The sequence below is a fragment of the Sturnus vulgaris genome, chromosome 3 (genome assembly GCF_052056855.1).
Source record: "Sturnus vulgaris isolate bStuVul1 chromosome 3, bStuVul1.hap1, whole genome shotgun sequence".
Lineage (NCBI taxonomy): Eukaryota > Metazoa > Chordata > Aves > Passeriformes > Sturnidae > Sturnus > Sturnus vulgaris.
Window position 1 is genome coordinate 92,165,177 of NC_142245.1, and position 13,620 is coordinate 92,178,796.

The 13,620-nt window shown below is 39.2% G+C and overlaps 1 protein-coding gene across 1 annotated transcript in view; it reads right to left on the bottom strand.

The window, feature by feature from the left end:
• Nucleotides 1-4,600: 4,600 nt before the first annotated feature.
• The window catches only part of AGPAT5 (1-acylglycerol-3-phosphate O-acyltransferase 5), a 55,308-nt gene continuing 46,288 nt past the window's right edge, over nt 4,601-13,620 (bottom strand). Inside the window, exons 7-8 of the mRNA XM_014869520.2 lie at nt 8,912-9,035; nt 4,601-7,150 (exon numbers count right to left, since the gene is read on the bottom strand). Coding sequence (XP_014725006.1) covers nt 6,925-7,150; nt 8,912-9,035 — 350 coding nt within the window. The 3' untranslated portion in view covers nt 4,601-6,924. The remainder of the gene's footprint in view (nt 7,151-8,911; nt 9,036-13,620) is intronic.

Consider the following 13,620-nt stretch of genomic DNA (forward strand, 5'->3'; position numbering starts at 1 on the left):
GAGCTCAATCAGATGATCTTCCCATCCATTACTGACTCCTTGGTAAATAAACCTGGCTATGAAGACAGAATCACACATTTCTTTCTGATACTGTCATGGTGAATATTATTTAAGAAGCACTAAAACTTCACAAAATAAAGTGTTTGTTGAACACCTCTAAAGCGGAAGAGCACTGCCATCATATTACAGCAGAAAACCAGAGCCTGGAAGTATTTCCTGATTATTCAATCCAAGAAGTGTATTGTACCAGGTATAGTGATGTGTGCATGTTCTTTATGAGTTGCCTTCTCCAGCAGCTGCAAGTCCTAAATTCTTCTGCGAACTAGGCTTAATTTAGGTCAGGCATCTGAAGAATAAGGGAAGCTTACAACTGCGTGTAGAAAGATTTGAGCAGAGAACGAAGAGAGGGATGAGAACCTGCAACCTGGCAGACCCTTATTAAATTATTCTACGGCATCACTTGATCCCAAAATTACTCCAAACTCAGAGGGTTCAGGAGTACTCTTTCCTTTCCAGGATGTCATATAATTTGAAGAGGACATTTTTTTTAAACTTTAGAACTTTGTTCTACTAAAAAAGAAATACAAAATCTCTGTTTACTTCAGCTGAGCCTGGTGTAGCCCCTAGAGACACTGCCTCTGCCATGCACGTGGTGTAACCCATGGTGCTGCCAGTGCCCACCCTTGTGCTGAGACTTGCTCTTCAAACAGGCACGTGGCTGTCTCACTGTGACTGCAGCTCCATGTTGGCCTGAGTTCCCACTGCTGGCTTCTGCAGGGCTAACTGATGGGGTGCCCAGGCTTTATGGCAGTGCCCAGCATCCTTGGTGATGGTACACATCCCTGCTCACACCTCTGCTTCCATATGTGTTTGCGCTGCCAAGAATAATTGTTAGTTTTAAACTGGCTCTGAAAGCAGCAGCCAGCATTCCAAAGGGATACACAGGATGAGCTAGCGACAGAAGCCACTTGGCATTTCCAACCCTGAGGTGCAAAAGGGGATGTGTTCTAAGCACTGAGACTTCTTGAATCTCTTGTGAATTCATCAGGAATACAACTGACAGTATCAGGATATGTACGCACAATCTCTTATTACTGTTTAAACTTAGAAAACAATACCATATCCTGCGCCAACAGGTCTACTACGGGTTATGCAGAATTATTTGTCAGCTCTTTGGAATACCTTTCCTTTTCTGGACAATAAAAACACAATTTCTCCAGCAACTTCTATTTCTCTGTCTTTAAACAGCTGTGTGAACCAGGTTATTCACCTATGAATACAACCAAGTCCTAGCTACAAGGGTGGGATTCTAGAAAGAAGTATTTCTGCATTTGGATTTATCTCCTCGGCTGTAAAAAGAGTGTGTGTTTTTAAAGTATTTTTAATATTTTTCAGTATGTGACCGTACTAATGCAATCCTTTGTGATAAACAGGAATTTATTAAAGCATCCTGATGTCAAATCAACTTTTTTTATACCTTGTATGACAAAAAGTGAAGACTTCCAAGTTTATAGAAGCCAAAAAATACTCAATAGATTATACAGATTAGATGCAAAATTTTATAGCCTGTTTATCACACAAGACTTTAAAAGAGTAGGGTGCAAACTAGCATAAAGGCAATGCCATTTTCTGGACCTACAGCGTTTCTGCTAAAAGTGCAATAGGACACTATAGGAGACACAAATGCCTGCTAAACCGTGACAGCCTTAACCAGTGACTGTAATGCATGCAGCATGAAAAGTAATTTAACTTAATACCTCCAGTTCAGGTTTCAGCCTTGAGAAATCTGCATATTCTCCTCTTTGTGCTTAATGATGTTGCACAGCATTTGATACTTTCTGGGATCATTACAGTGTCAACTCTCCCATCTTGGCCATCTGGAAATTAAATTCTATTTCCCTTGTGGTCCCAACTGGATGAAATAGCTGCAGAGCTGAATAAGGCCAGAGCCTGGTTATATCCAGAAATTCAAAACTGCTTTGGCAATTTCAGCCTTTGTGAGTGTCCCTGAAGAAGACAGGGAAGGAAGGTCGTGGTGTGGAGTGTGGGACACAACAACTGTAGTGGTGACAAGATCTGCTGCTGCCCATGGTGTGCTGAACTCACTCCTAACACGGAAAGGCACTTCAAAAATATGGCACTTCAGGGTGGAACCCTTCCCCTATTCCTCTCTTTGTAACCTCTGCCTGCAGACTGCTGTGAGCTGTGGGCCAACTCTGGTTCCACCTTGTTCTTAGGGCAGTTTAGAAATGCTCCAGGACCACAGCTGAATGCAGACATCCACGTACCCAGCCAATGCCTTTGGCAAGTAGTCATGCTGGCCCTATAAATCTTTAGATCTTTTCCAGGTGAAAAACAGCACTGGGGACTCCCTGAAAGCATGGAATGGTGGGAAAAGTAAAAGAGTTCTGGTCTTTCTCAGGACAGTTGTTGAAACTGTATCTCCTACTTCTCATCCCAGTGACTGGGCTTTGATGCCCTAAAGTAGGTGTAACTCTGCAACTCGTTGCTCATCCATGCTTCAAAGCACCAGTGAAGCCCAGCCCACGCTAAGGAGAGAACACCACATCCTGGACACTTTGCAAACAAGCCAAGTGGGTTTTAGGACCTACCATTCTGAAACTGTTTGTACTGGCAACCCTTGGTGATGCCTCTCACAGGCTATGATGGTGGGACTGAGATTTGAGGGGCCTGTTTTCTGCAGAGATTTTGTGGGGAGCCTGGCAGTTCTGACCAGCAGCTCTGTCACTGCACAGCGAGAAAACTGGCAGCAACTTTTGCCCCTGAACATCTGCATCCTCTGTAAGTTCCCTGGGCCTGTCAGGCAAACAGGTTGAAATGGCTCTGGTTCGAATTAGTCACACAGGGAATACAAACAAAGGCATCAAAATGTCCTTCAAAAACTGAGTTCCCACAGAAGATAAAAGGCTGTGGAATAGTTTGTACAAGCCTAACTAAGGGAGCTTTCACATCACAAATATGACCCAGGAACAATCACAGTTTTTCAGGGGAGTGTCTGGCCTTTGCTTTTACTCAAAGCCAAGCCAAGTGCCAGTCAGTGAAGGAGCAGGCTCTGGCACAGGCACTAGTTTGGTTGGAAAGGACCTTAAAGACATCTAGTTCCAAGCCACCTTCCACAGACAGGGACATGTTCCACTAGACCAAGTGGCTCAGAGCTCAACACCTCCTCTTTCAACAGCAACACCTCCTTCCAGCCCACCAGCAAGAGATCCTTGCAGTTCCACTGGCATCTGCCCACCAAATGCCATTCCTCTAAAGGAGAACATATTAGAAAGAGGTGGGTGGCAGTGGTCTGTCAGTTTATCAGGCTGAAAAAAAACTGGGAAATTCTTTGGTTCCAGAAGAATGAAGGAAACCCAAGATTCACATCAGTCTGAGAAGTGCTGAAGGGCTCATTAGGAAAAAGAGACTGCAGTCAGCCTAGGGTAAGGCTGCAGATCTGGGACTGAAACTGGAGAGGTGGGAGAAATATTCACCATGCTGACAGGGAAACTGGTCCTCACACAGAAAACAAATTTTCCCTGGAATCAGTCAGATGTCGTCATGACTGACTGCAGATGATGTTTCTAATCTTTGTTTCAGATTATTGTTGCTTTTCTTTCTCTGGACATGCTGTGTTTTACTTGTGTGACTTTTGCCATTATACAAACTAAAGTAACAATTTCTTCTTTTGTCTTATGCTCAGTAAATTGTGCAGCACACTTCACTGGGACCACAGAGCTCCAAACTGATGAGACAGGCAAGAACATGAAAATGACACAAGAGAAACCCCATTGTGTTTGCTCCAAGCCCTGCCACCAGAGCCACTCTGCTAAAAAGTGATGTAGAATTGCAGGTTAGGACCAAACTCTGGTTTCCATATTTAGAACAGAAAAGCATTTATAAAGCAGGTGCCAAGACCTTGAACCTGTTAGCTGGTTTTCTATTGCATAGTTGAAATTTCTGTCATTAAGTGCTTTTTAATTTGGAGGCGGTGATGGGAAAAGTATCTTTTTTCACTTTTAACACTAAGCCAAAAATCCCAAACCTGCCTGTGGTCCTCTTCATTATCCAAACACAAAGTAGCTACCTCTCTCTCCCTTGAATTAAGTATATACATTCTCTGCATGCTAAAATACTAAAAAAATCACACATCACTACAACTTTGGTGGCATTGCTATCAAGATATGGTTCAGATATTTGTTTGCAGTACCTCTACCCTGCCCCTGGGTCTGTCCATATTCTGCCAGTGTTGTCAGGCCAAGGCCTATTGCCACTAAGGCCAATTCCTGGACAGAAGCATGGTCCTACACACTAATGAACATTATTAACAAGCAGCAAATGGTGCAGATGCTCAAGGGTGAAAAGCTATAGCAATTCGACTGACCTAGTGGTATGTTGCATTGGAAAAAGCACAGATCAATTACAACACACTTCTGGCTGCATGGGAAAAAAAATACAAAGTTGTTTTCTTTCAGTTGACTGCTTCTCACACAAGTCCTTCCATTGGGGACTTAAAACCACACTTGTAGCCTTTGTTTAAACAGTTCCAAATTACAAACATGAAAGGGCAGAAAAAATTGAACAAGCAGACAGGACAGAAAAGTTGAATGAGCATTGGCTCTTCTTATTTTAATGAAGAAATATTTCAAGTTAATATCAGTGCATATTTAGAAATAGCATGTGATACTCCCAATGCCAAATACATCCGCAAATTACAGTTTCAAAACTTTATAAATTAATGGTAAGGGAAAAAAAAGATTAACATAGAGAATAAGGTTCAAAATAAACATCCTGTTTGTTTGCTGCACTGTGTCAATTATATTTCTGGTACTTAAACAGCAAGAGAGATCCAATATTTCATGTAATTAGACTTTCCAAAATAGCAGTTATTTTCCTATAAATGAATTAAGCAGTTTGCATTTATTTTTGATGTATAATTAAACGTTATTCTTAGCTGTTACAAAGAAATTTAGTCATGTCAGAGTAACATTTCATTCCATGACTGAAAAAACTCACACTAACATAGGAACGTTGCCTTCTGATTATACCCACTGGTAACAGTCAGCTGAGAATAGGAAGAACTACATGTAAGCACATTTGGCCGTTACATAAAATGGCTTTTTTTTTTTTTTTTGTTTCACAGCCTCATAACAATACTGTTTTTCAACATTGTTCCCAGTCATTGTTTTTAAAATGGTTCATCGACATATCCTGAATCAATCACTGATATAAATAACTCCAGTGACAAAATCCATTATGAAAGGACACAGAACTGCAAACTGAAAGTTGTATTGAATGATTTTAAGGTGGAACTGTAATTCCTGTGTAACACTCTGTTAAAAAAAAACAAACAAAAACAACCCCACACGGTAAAACCTTAAATTAACTGGCAAGGGTGGAATCTGAAAAACTGAGATATAATTTTAAGAGATGTTTAACTCACAATGGACTGACTCTAAAGCAAGACAAATTGTACTGAAGCTAGAAAGAGATGCACATTTAAAGCTTGCAAGTGTGATATAAAAATATTCTCTATTTTTTGAATTTTGATACAGGAGTCCAATACCCTAATGGAAGAAGATAAATACATCTTCTTTCCTACCCCATTCCTGTACATATAGACTGTTCCCTTGGATCAGGAAATGGCTTTCCCCAACAAATATACCAGCCTTGGGAATCACAGACTTTCACAGGGCTTGTTGATTTTGCTTTTTAAAGTATATTTTCAAGCAGGTGAACTACTGATAGGATATGCATTTCATTGACTGTTATCTACTGTGCAAATCATATACATCAACCCCATAACTTCGACCTCAGTGCAGTCTGCATGGCCTAGAATGACTCAGAATCTAGTGGGATACTACAGCACAGAGATGACTGTCAGCCTATGAAACACCAGGCTAAATCAGGTTAGTGGGAAAGGCACATGCTCCAGATTTAGCAGGAACACCTGAAGGTTCCTCGATACTGCTCCTGAAGTTACAGTGATTCTGTGTACTTCCCAAACAACAAGGTTTGCTTCCAGAAAATTGTGAGGTAACAGGAAACTTCTGCTTATGGCACATACTCATGGGAGAGACTGAGCTCAGCTGAACACTCGTGGTGCGAGGAGTGATGCAGACACAAGGGAGGCTACAAGGGTTCTGGCCAGAAACAAAAACTTCACATTTCCTTACACTGCACACATTCCTTTTATGCACAAATATGAGGTGCGCAAAATAAGCTGTTTGCTCGGTACAATTTAATGTTTTGCATATGTAAAATAATCACCTAATATTGCAGTATAATCAAAAATCATGCACTAGATAAAGAGAGCTTCTTCCCCATGAACAATGTTCTCAGGAATATTTTATTCTGCTTCTGGTAACATCTCATGATTTGCCAGCTTACACAGTCCCTTTTAAAGAACACAGTATTTAGTGAAAACTGAAGAGCAACATTTAAAAAAGAAAAAGAAAGGTTTTGATTTTAGTTGCGATACAGCTGGGATAGATGCAACTGAAGCTGTTGTAATGCACCAAAGAGTAACAAAAATTCAACATGAATATCAGAAGAATAAATATATACCCTAAATTAATCTCTGTAAATACATTCACAGGTCCACATAAGACACCCTTATGCATAACTCATACTTCTTCAAATCTGCAGAAAGAGATAGACGTTAGTTCATGGGGAAAGCAATTTATCATATGACTCAGTTTATCTCAGTCATTATTCCAGCAAAAATCAGTAGCAAATTTGAAAATCTACATTTATTTCCCCCAGACCAACCACACAGAGGCTTAAGTCACAAAATCTATTATTTCCAATATTCGATCAATAAGGCTTTATTTACACATTTTTTCTATAAAGTCAGGAAAAAATTTGGTGCAATGTGCAAGAAAAGACTGCACATTTCACTGATTGGAGACTAACATCTGCTTATGGTTTAATGCTAACCCAGAGGCAGCCAATTAAAGTTCCATATATCCAAGTTTTTACATAAAGTTTCCTTCCAGTATCTGTCAGAAGCATACTAGCAGTCAGGCCACCTAAAAACAGCAAAGATGGCAAAGTTTTCTTGAGGCTTAGTTTGGAATGAACACTTTTCCCAGGGAACTTATTTCTTCTTTTCGAATCTTTTGCATCATAAAATTCTATTAGTAACCTATAAGCAGAGAAAAAGGAGATGGTCAAAGTCAGACAGTAGTTTAAGTCATTTAAAGCACTATTACTTTCATCCAGTCACTGCTTCTAACCAAACACTTTTACAAATTATCTCATAATACATAATAGCTCCTGTATAACAAGTTCAAACACCTTACAAATATGATGCACATCAAAATACTCAACCTGAACCCTTGTAAGCATTAAGGCCATATTTTCCTTGTGGACCAACTGCAACAGTGAATATAAAAGTTGACAAGAATTGTTTTCATTCAGCATTTAGGAGAAAAGCCCAGAGCACTGGACAATATTGTAGGACAAAACTACACTGAGCACTAAAGGAGGAGGAGGAAGAAGAATTGAATATATTGGAAGCTAAACATGCAAGAGTAAGATGCTACATCATTGGCTTAGTAGTAACTTTTTTACTCCAAGTTTTAAAAAAAAGTAGTAAATGGGTCTGAAAATTCTGAGGTTTTGTTTTAACTGTATCTAAATTTGCCTGACAAACTACTTTGGTCCCAGGAAAGATATTCCAGTGAATGGGAGCTTACAATGACACATGGATGATTCAGTTTTGTTCATCTCTAGGTAACTAGAGACAGACACTGGACAGCCTTTTATTTTATGTATCAGATCATTATATATTTAAGTTAAATTGAGACTTTCTATCTTTCAAAAGTAAAGAAAAACTTTTTAGCGATCCTAAATGTCTAAGACACTTTAGGAACAGTGCCATGATTACAGATAGTCATGTTAACTTCTATATGAATTCAAAGTTCTCAGGAGAAATGAATACATTTTTTACTTCTATGGAGTGTGAGACTGGCAGAACAACATTAAAGCAGAACAGAACTGAAGAACCAGGGAAATTTCTGTTTCACTCAAAGTATTCAAGGATTTGGAAAGTAAACAGATTCAGCTCCCTTAAGCAGGACTTCAGATCTGGCAAATTAAACCATAATCTCTCAAATAATACTTAAATCCTACATTTAGGCACAAAGTCCTTCTGGAGAACAAGGTCTCCCAGGCTCTTCTGCATATACTGACTAGTGACTTTATCTGGAGATGCTGGAGGAAGCCAGGCACTTTGCTTCAGCCACAATTCAAAAATGGACAAATGAAACTTCTATTTCACCTTGTTTCCCCAGTGAAGGTAGGAATTTTGGGTTAACTCCGTTTTTATCCAGTCGCTGTCTGGATGAAAGATTTGTAAACAATTTTGGCAGAAGAGATTAGATCAAGACCTACCCCTCTATCACACCAACTTAACACTGATTACAAGGGCAGAATCACACTGCTTTTTCTTGCTTGCCTACCACAGGCATCTTACATTCCTGCACAGGACTTAACTACTAGAAGATGAATGGAGAGTATTCAGATAAATATGAGCCTTGCCTGGAACACAGACTCACACTTCTTCAATCTAAAGAAGGTCAAAACCCAAGGAATCCCAACCTCCTGAGCAAAAGACTTAACCACAAGATATTATATTATATTATATTATATTATATTATATTATATTATATTATATTATATTATATTATATTATATTATATTATATTATATTATATTATATTATATTATATTATATTATATTATATTATATTATATTATATTATATTAATGGGAGTACCAACATCACCTCTCTTCAGAGTCCTACAGCTGGCACTGCTGGTAACAAAAATCATGGGTATATTTGTTAACAGAAAAGAAATAAGACAGACTCTTAAAACAAAAAGTTCTACATATTTCTACTCACTTATCCTTTACTTCAAAACGTTCATGAAGCCATCTTCTCATATACATCTGCTCTTCTGGAATGTCCTTCAGTTCAATTCGGTCAATGAAAATATGAACTCTTGGGCATTCCTTACAAAGAAACTCTAAGAAGAGTGCAAAACAACAGGACTGAGTTACAAAAAACACTGAGTTATGGATACACAAAAAATCTGGACTGTAAGTGCCTTGGAAGCCTAACTTCAGCGCTCAAAAACCTTCCCTCCTTATGTTTGGATCCTGAGCACTTCACTGAACTTAGAAACCATCTGACCTGCACATTTGAAACAGTGGACCATTATCATGTAAAACATGGAAGAACTGTCCTAAAATGCACCTTGCTAACTGTAAAAGGCTGTGCTTGAAAACATTACCCTCTACTTTAGCAGCAATCTACTCATTCAATAGTGTCGGATGCAGTAACTTTGATGTCATAAAGTTACCCATCCTGCAATTTTGTTTAAAGTTATCCTCTTTGGTCGTTCTTTTTAAAACTTAAATTTTGTTTGCTGCTGGATAACAAAATTGGGACAGCGATTTCCCAAAGCATCTCCAGGAGAAAGTATGTTTCAGTTAAAGCAATAATGTATAATTAAAGAGTGTAACAGGGCAGAAGACTCAGAACAAAATGCTACTTTCCGTTTTGTATCCCTTCACTTTTCTTCTATCTCACAGAGCTTGAGACAAACTGCAAACTGCCTCCCCCCTGCCCCCTTCCCTCCCCAGTTTCCTCAATTTGTCCCTAGACAAACTTACCAAGCAAGCATTAAGGACAAACAAAACTCCTTTACTTAAATGGCCTTGTGGGATTTCTTACAACTAACAAATGGTAAAAATACTAGGCATGATGACTGTAACATACTGCATGTTGTAAATGTGAAATCTTGTGCAGTGTGATTGGTAACTATTTGCATTTGTCAGTAGCAAGGCGTACTGCAGTAACCACAGTACCCCTGGACAGAGATTTGAATGATGTGAGGATAGAAGTCCTCAGAAATTTAGATAGTTACCCTGTTTTGAAAAGTGCCTTCCTACAATACATACAGGCAACAAATGTACACAGACTGGGTGGTCCCTTTAGGTTGTTGACATTTTTTGGACAGTGCTACAGATGCACAGAGGACTTTGACCTGTAACTGTAAGGGGTATCTGGAGGAATGAATGTGCAAATAAATTGTTACAGCATGTACATCTTTATTGTTGTCTGCCAAAGCAGATATCCCCCTATTTGTTTTTCATCTTTACAGGATTATTGATTTGTAAGGACTTCGCTGTAAAAACAGTCCTTATCACATACTAGAAATTGCCTTAAGGAATTTTAAAAGCCTGTTCACGCAAATGTGTGTGTGCTTGCAGAGGGGGAGGGAAGGAGAAGAGATAAAGAGATCCCTAAGGTCTTGAGGCGCTTGGATGCAGAAATCTGAAAGGTGCTGTGTGTAGCTCTGTCTGGATATTGTGCACAGAGCCCTTTGCTGAAGCACAGCGTAAAGGGAACAACATGGCCCCACACCATCAGCTGGAGAGCTGGATGAAGGCTCCATCCAGGCATGAGTCCTTCTCCTGGCCAGGGAGCAGCAAACACAGCTGTTGCCAAGAGGTTTCTGGTAGAATCTTCTCCTAGCTACAGCTATTGGACGGCAGTTAAGCATATAAGATGGCAAGTTAAGGACTCGGAGTCCAGAATGATGGTACATGTAGACATTTTCTTCAGGTTTATGTGCAATGCTTTTACTAACCACTAAGAAATCAGTGTTATCTAAAATATTTTTTTTTCTCTTGCTTCAATGTGAACAAAGGACTTTGCAGGGCTGTTTCTCTAAGGATACTATTCAGGCCACTGTCTGAAGGTCATTGACTATATGAGCACCTAAAATCGTAGTATTAATATCTTAAAATGACAGATGTATTATCCATGTCTTAAATGCTTATAATGTTCATGATGTACAAATCCTCTTTTGAGTGGCATTACCTATTAAGTGGAACACTCTAACAATATATAAAACTGCATCCAGAAAACAAATGCCTGGAAGCCAGATCATCTGGTCTTTTTCTGTACTAGAGTCCTATAAAAAGCACCTATGATATGCATATTCAGCTAGAGCAGAAGATCCAGATTTAAAAGATACTTAAAGTACTCTGTGCATTATATAGTGTATATTTCTTTTGCTTCACAGCACATGAACTGTTCTGCATAGGAACAAACAAGTCTTTACTGATATTACTTATACTTAGTTATAAATTATAAATTATTAAGGAAAACTATAAACCAATCAAAACTCAAAACATAATTATTTCAAAAGAAACACCTTTCCCCGCCAAAGCTGAAGTGTAGCAATTCTACAATTCTGATTAAGACAACAAAATCCCCTCCTCAAATACCTGAGTACTGCTGCTGGCTTTCCACTTTAGGCCCAAGTTCCAATGCATTCTGATTCTTACCACTTCCCACTCTGGTCTTCTTCAAACACTCTAAATTGAAACCCCATATGTTTATTCCCTAAACTTTGTCATTATTTCCCCCACCTTTGTGAATCCCAGTGCTTTCCCCAATAACCTCACCCTCTCTTTTGAGTTTGACTGAGTTCAGCCTCACTCTGGGCTATGTGATCTGCTACTTCAGGTGCTAACTGGGGAAGGTCATGATTCCCACACATCGATTCAAAGTCCTTTTATCCAAAGCCTGGGTATTCAAAGTATCTGCAGATGAAACTGTAATGCAGTCAAACCAAGTCAGGTAATCTGACTAGTATTTAATTATCCAGTTCATGTCAGTGTTTAATGCAATTAACCCAACTTTTCTTCCCCCCAATCTACAGTGTCACAGCAATCACATAAGAACACCATTGGATAAGGACAACAGATTGGAGGTTGAATGTGAGAAGAAACAGCTGGATTTTATCACCATAACCTCCAAAGGTTTGTGGTGGTCCCATGACCCTTAATTTCACATTAGCTTAACTCCCAAAAGACTTATGTAATTAAGCTAAGAAACAAAATCTTATTGAAGCAATTTATTATGCGCAAATTACATCCAACTTCAGGGACACTAGCCCTTAAGGCCAACATCTGACAGGCTTTTCAGATTCCTAAACTTGCCAGAATTTGTAATAATTAACAGCAGGAACAAGCAAGCCTGAACTTCCCTTCAAGAGACAAAACAGAAATGCAAATCACGCATTACAAGTAAACATCATGTTGGGGACAGCATTAGTCAAGAACCTTGTACCATTTGGGTTAAATGAACACTAGCAACTTGTGTGGGAGCCAAATGGACTGACTTTCGTGTGGGAGATAATTTCCTAATAAAACTTTCTATCTGACTGAATAGCAGATACAAACACAGAGTGTTTATAATGCTTCTAGTGACCAAGCACAGCAGAAGGAAGGAATCGAAAATAATAAAGTGGATTGAGCATTTTTTGTTCTTGAGCTGTGACACTGTATCCTTCCTTTGGTGGGACAAGATTTACACTAACACAAGGCCTCAGAGTGGGAATCACTGCAGCCCTGGGATTAATAAATGAGGTGCAACAGCCTCCAGGGAAGGAACTGAATCCACGGAATTTTTAATTGCAAACCAGTATTTGGGGGTCCTGCAAAATTCTGCAAGTTCTCAACTCCTCACCTTCAAAAGCCAATTAATTCTCTTTGGAATGACCACCATTACCAGGGAAACTGAGGGAGGAGAGAAGCTCCAAAACACCAATATATCTGTAACTGAGAAGGGACAAACAACTGGCCCCAAACCACCTTCCCCTTCTGAGCTACGTAAATTCATTCCACCACTCCAAATTATTTGCCTTGTCCCTTAAGAAAGCTGTGACAGAGGTGTTACACTTAAACAGATATTCCAGTTTTCAATTACTAATGAAGTCTATTTTTATATGCACTTTAAATATGACAGCAATAAAGTAGCTCAGATTTCAACGTCCTACACTGGCTCTTCTACTGCAATATAATTGTTGCCAAAGCGCTTCAAAATTAAGAATGGACAAACTGAGGCCTGACTTAGTTGTGTCCACTTAAAGAGTCCTTAAATCTCCCCTGTTTTAACAGATTTCAGTAATGTTTGTGATAAATTAATAGTGATATCACAGGAAAATGAAATTTGAATAATGTGTATTTATTCTAAATAACTAGCATTTCAAATGTGTAAAAATATGTCTGTTCAGTAAGAGAACATTGTGTGTTGTGGTTTGTATGGTTTTACAGGCAAAACCATGACAGCAGAGACATTCCTCTGAACTGTAGATTATTTCTCCACTTCTTAAACTTGCATTATCAGTGTTCAGCTACCAAAGTGGTTTGTAAACTATCTCCTCTTCAAAGAAAGAAGTCCTCTCTCTCCACTTCCATTTACTTTGTACACCAAATTAACAATCAAACAGCAAAACAAACAAATTTAAGTGCTGTGTTGTTTCTCAGCTTCATGCTTTCCATCATCTCAAGCTGAGCTGACAGGAAACTATTTCATGACTTGCTCTAACAAAATAAAGCAGCAGTAGAGCAAAGCAGCACTAGACAGGAAAGCAAACATCCCAGGCCAGTGGAGGTTGATCACAGGAATTGCCCTGGGCAGCAGTGGAGGAGCAGCACCAGTACCTGTGAGCACTGTGGATGTAGGGAAGCGTGGAGGGGATGCTATGCAGCCCAGACTGAAGCTCCAGGAAACAAGCCTGCACTTGAGGAATA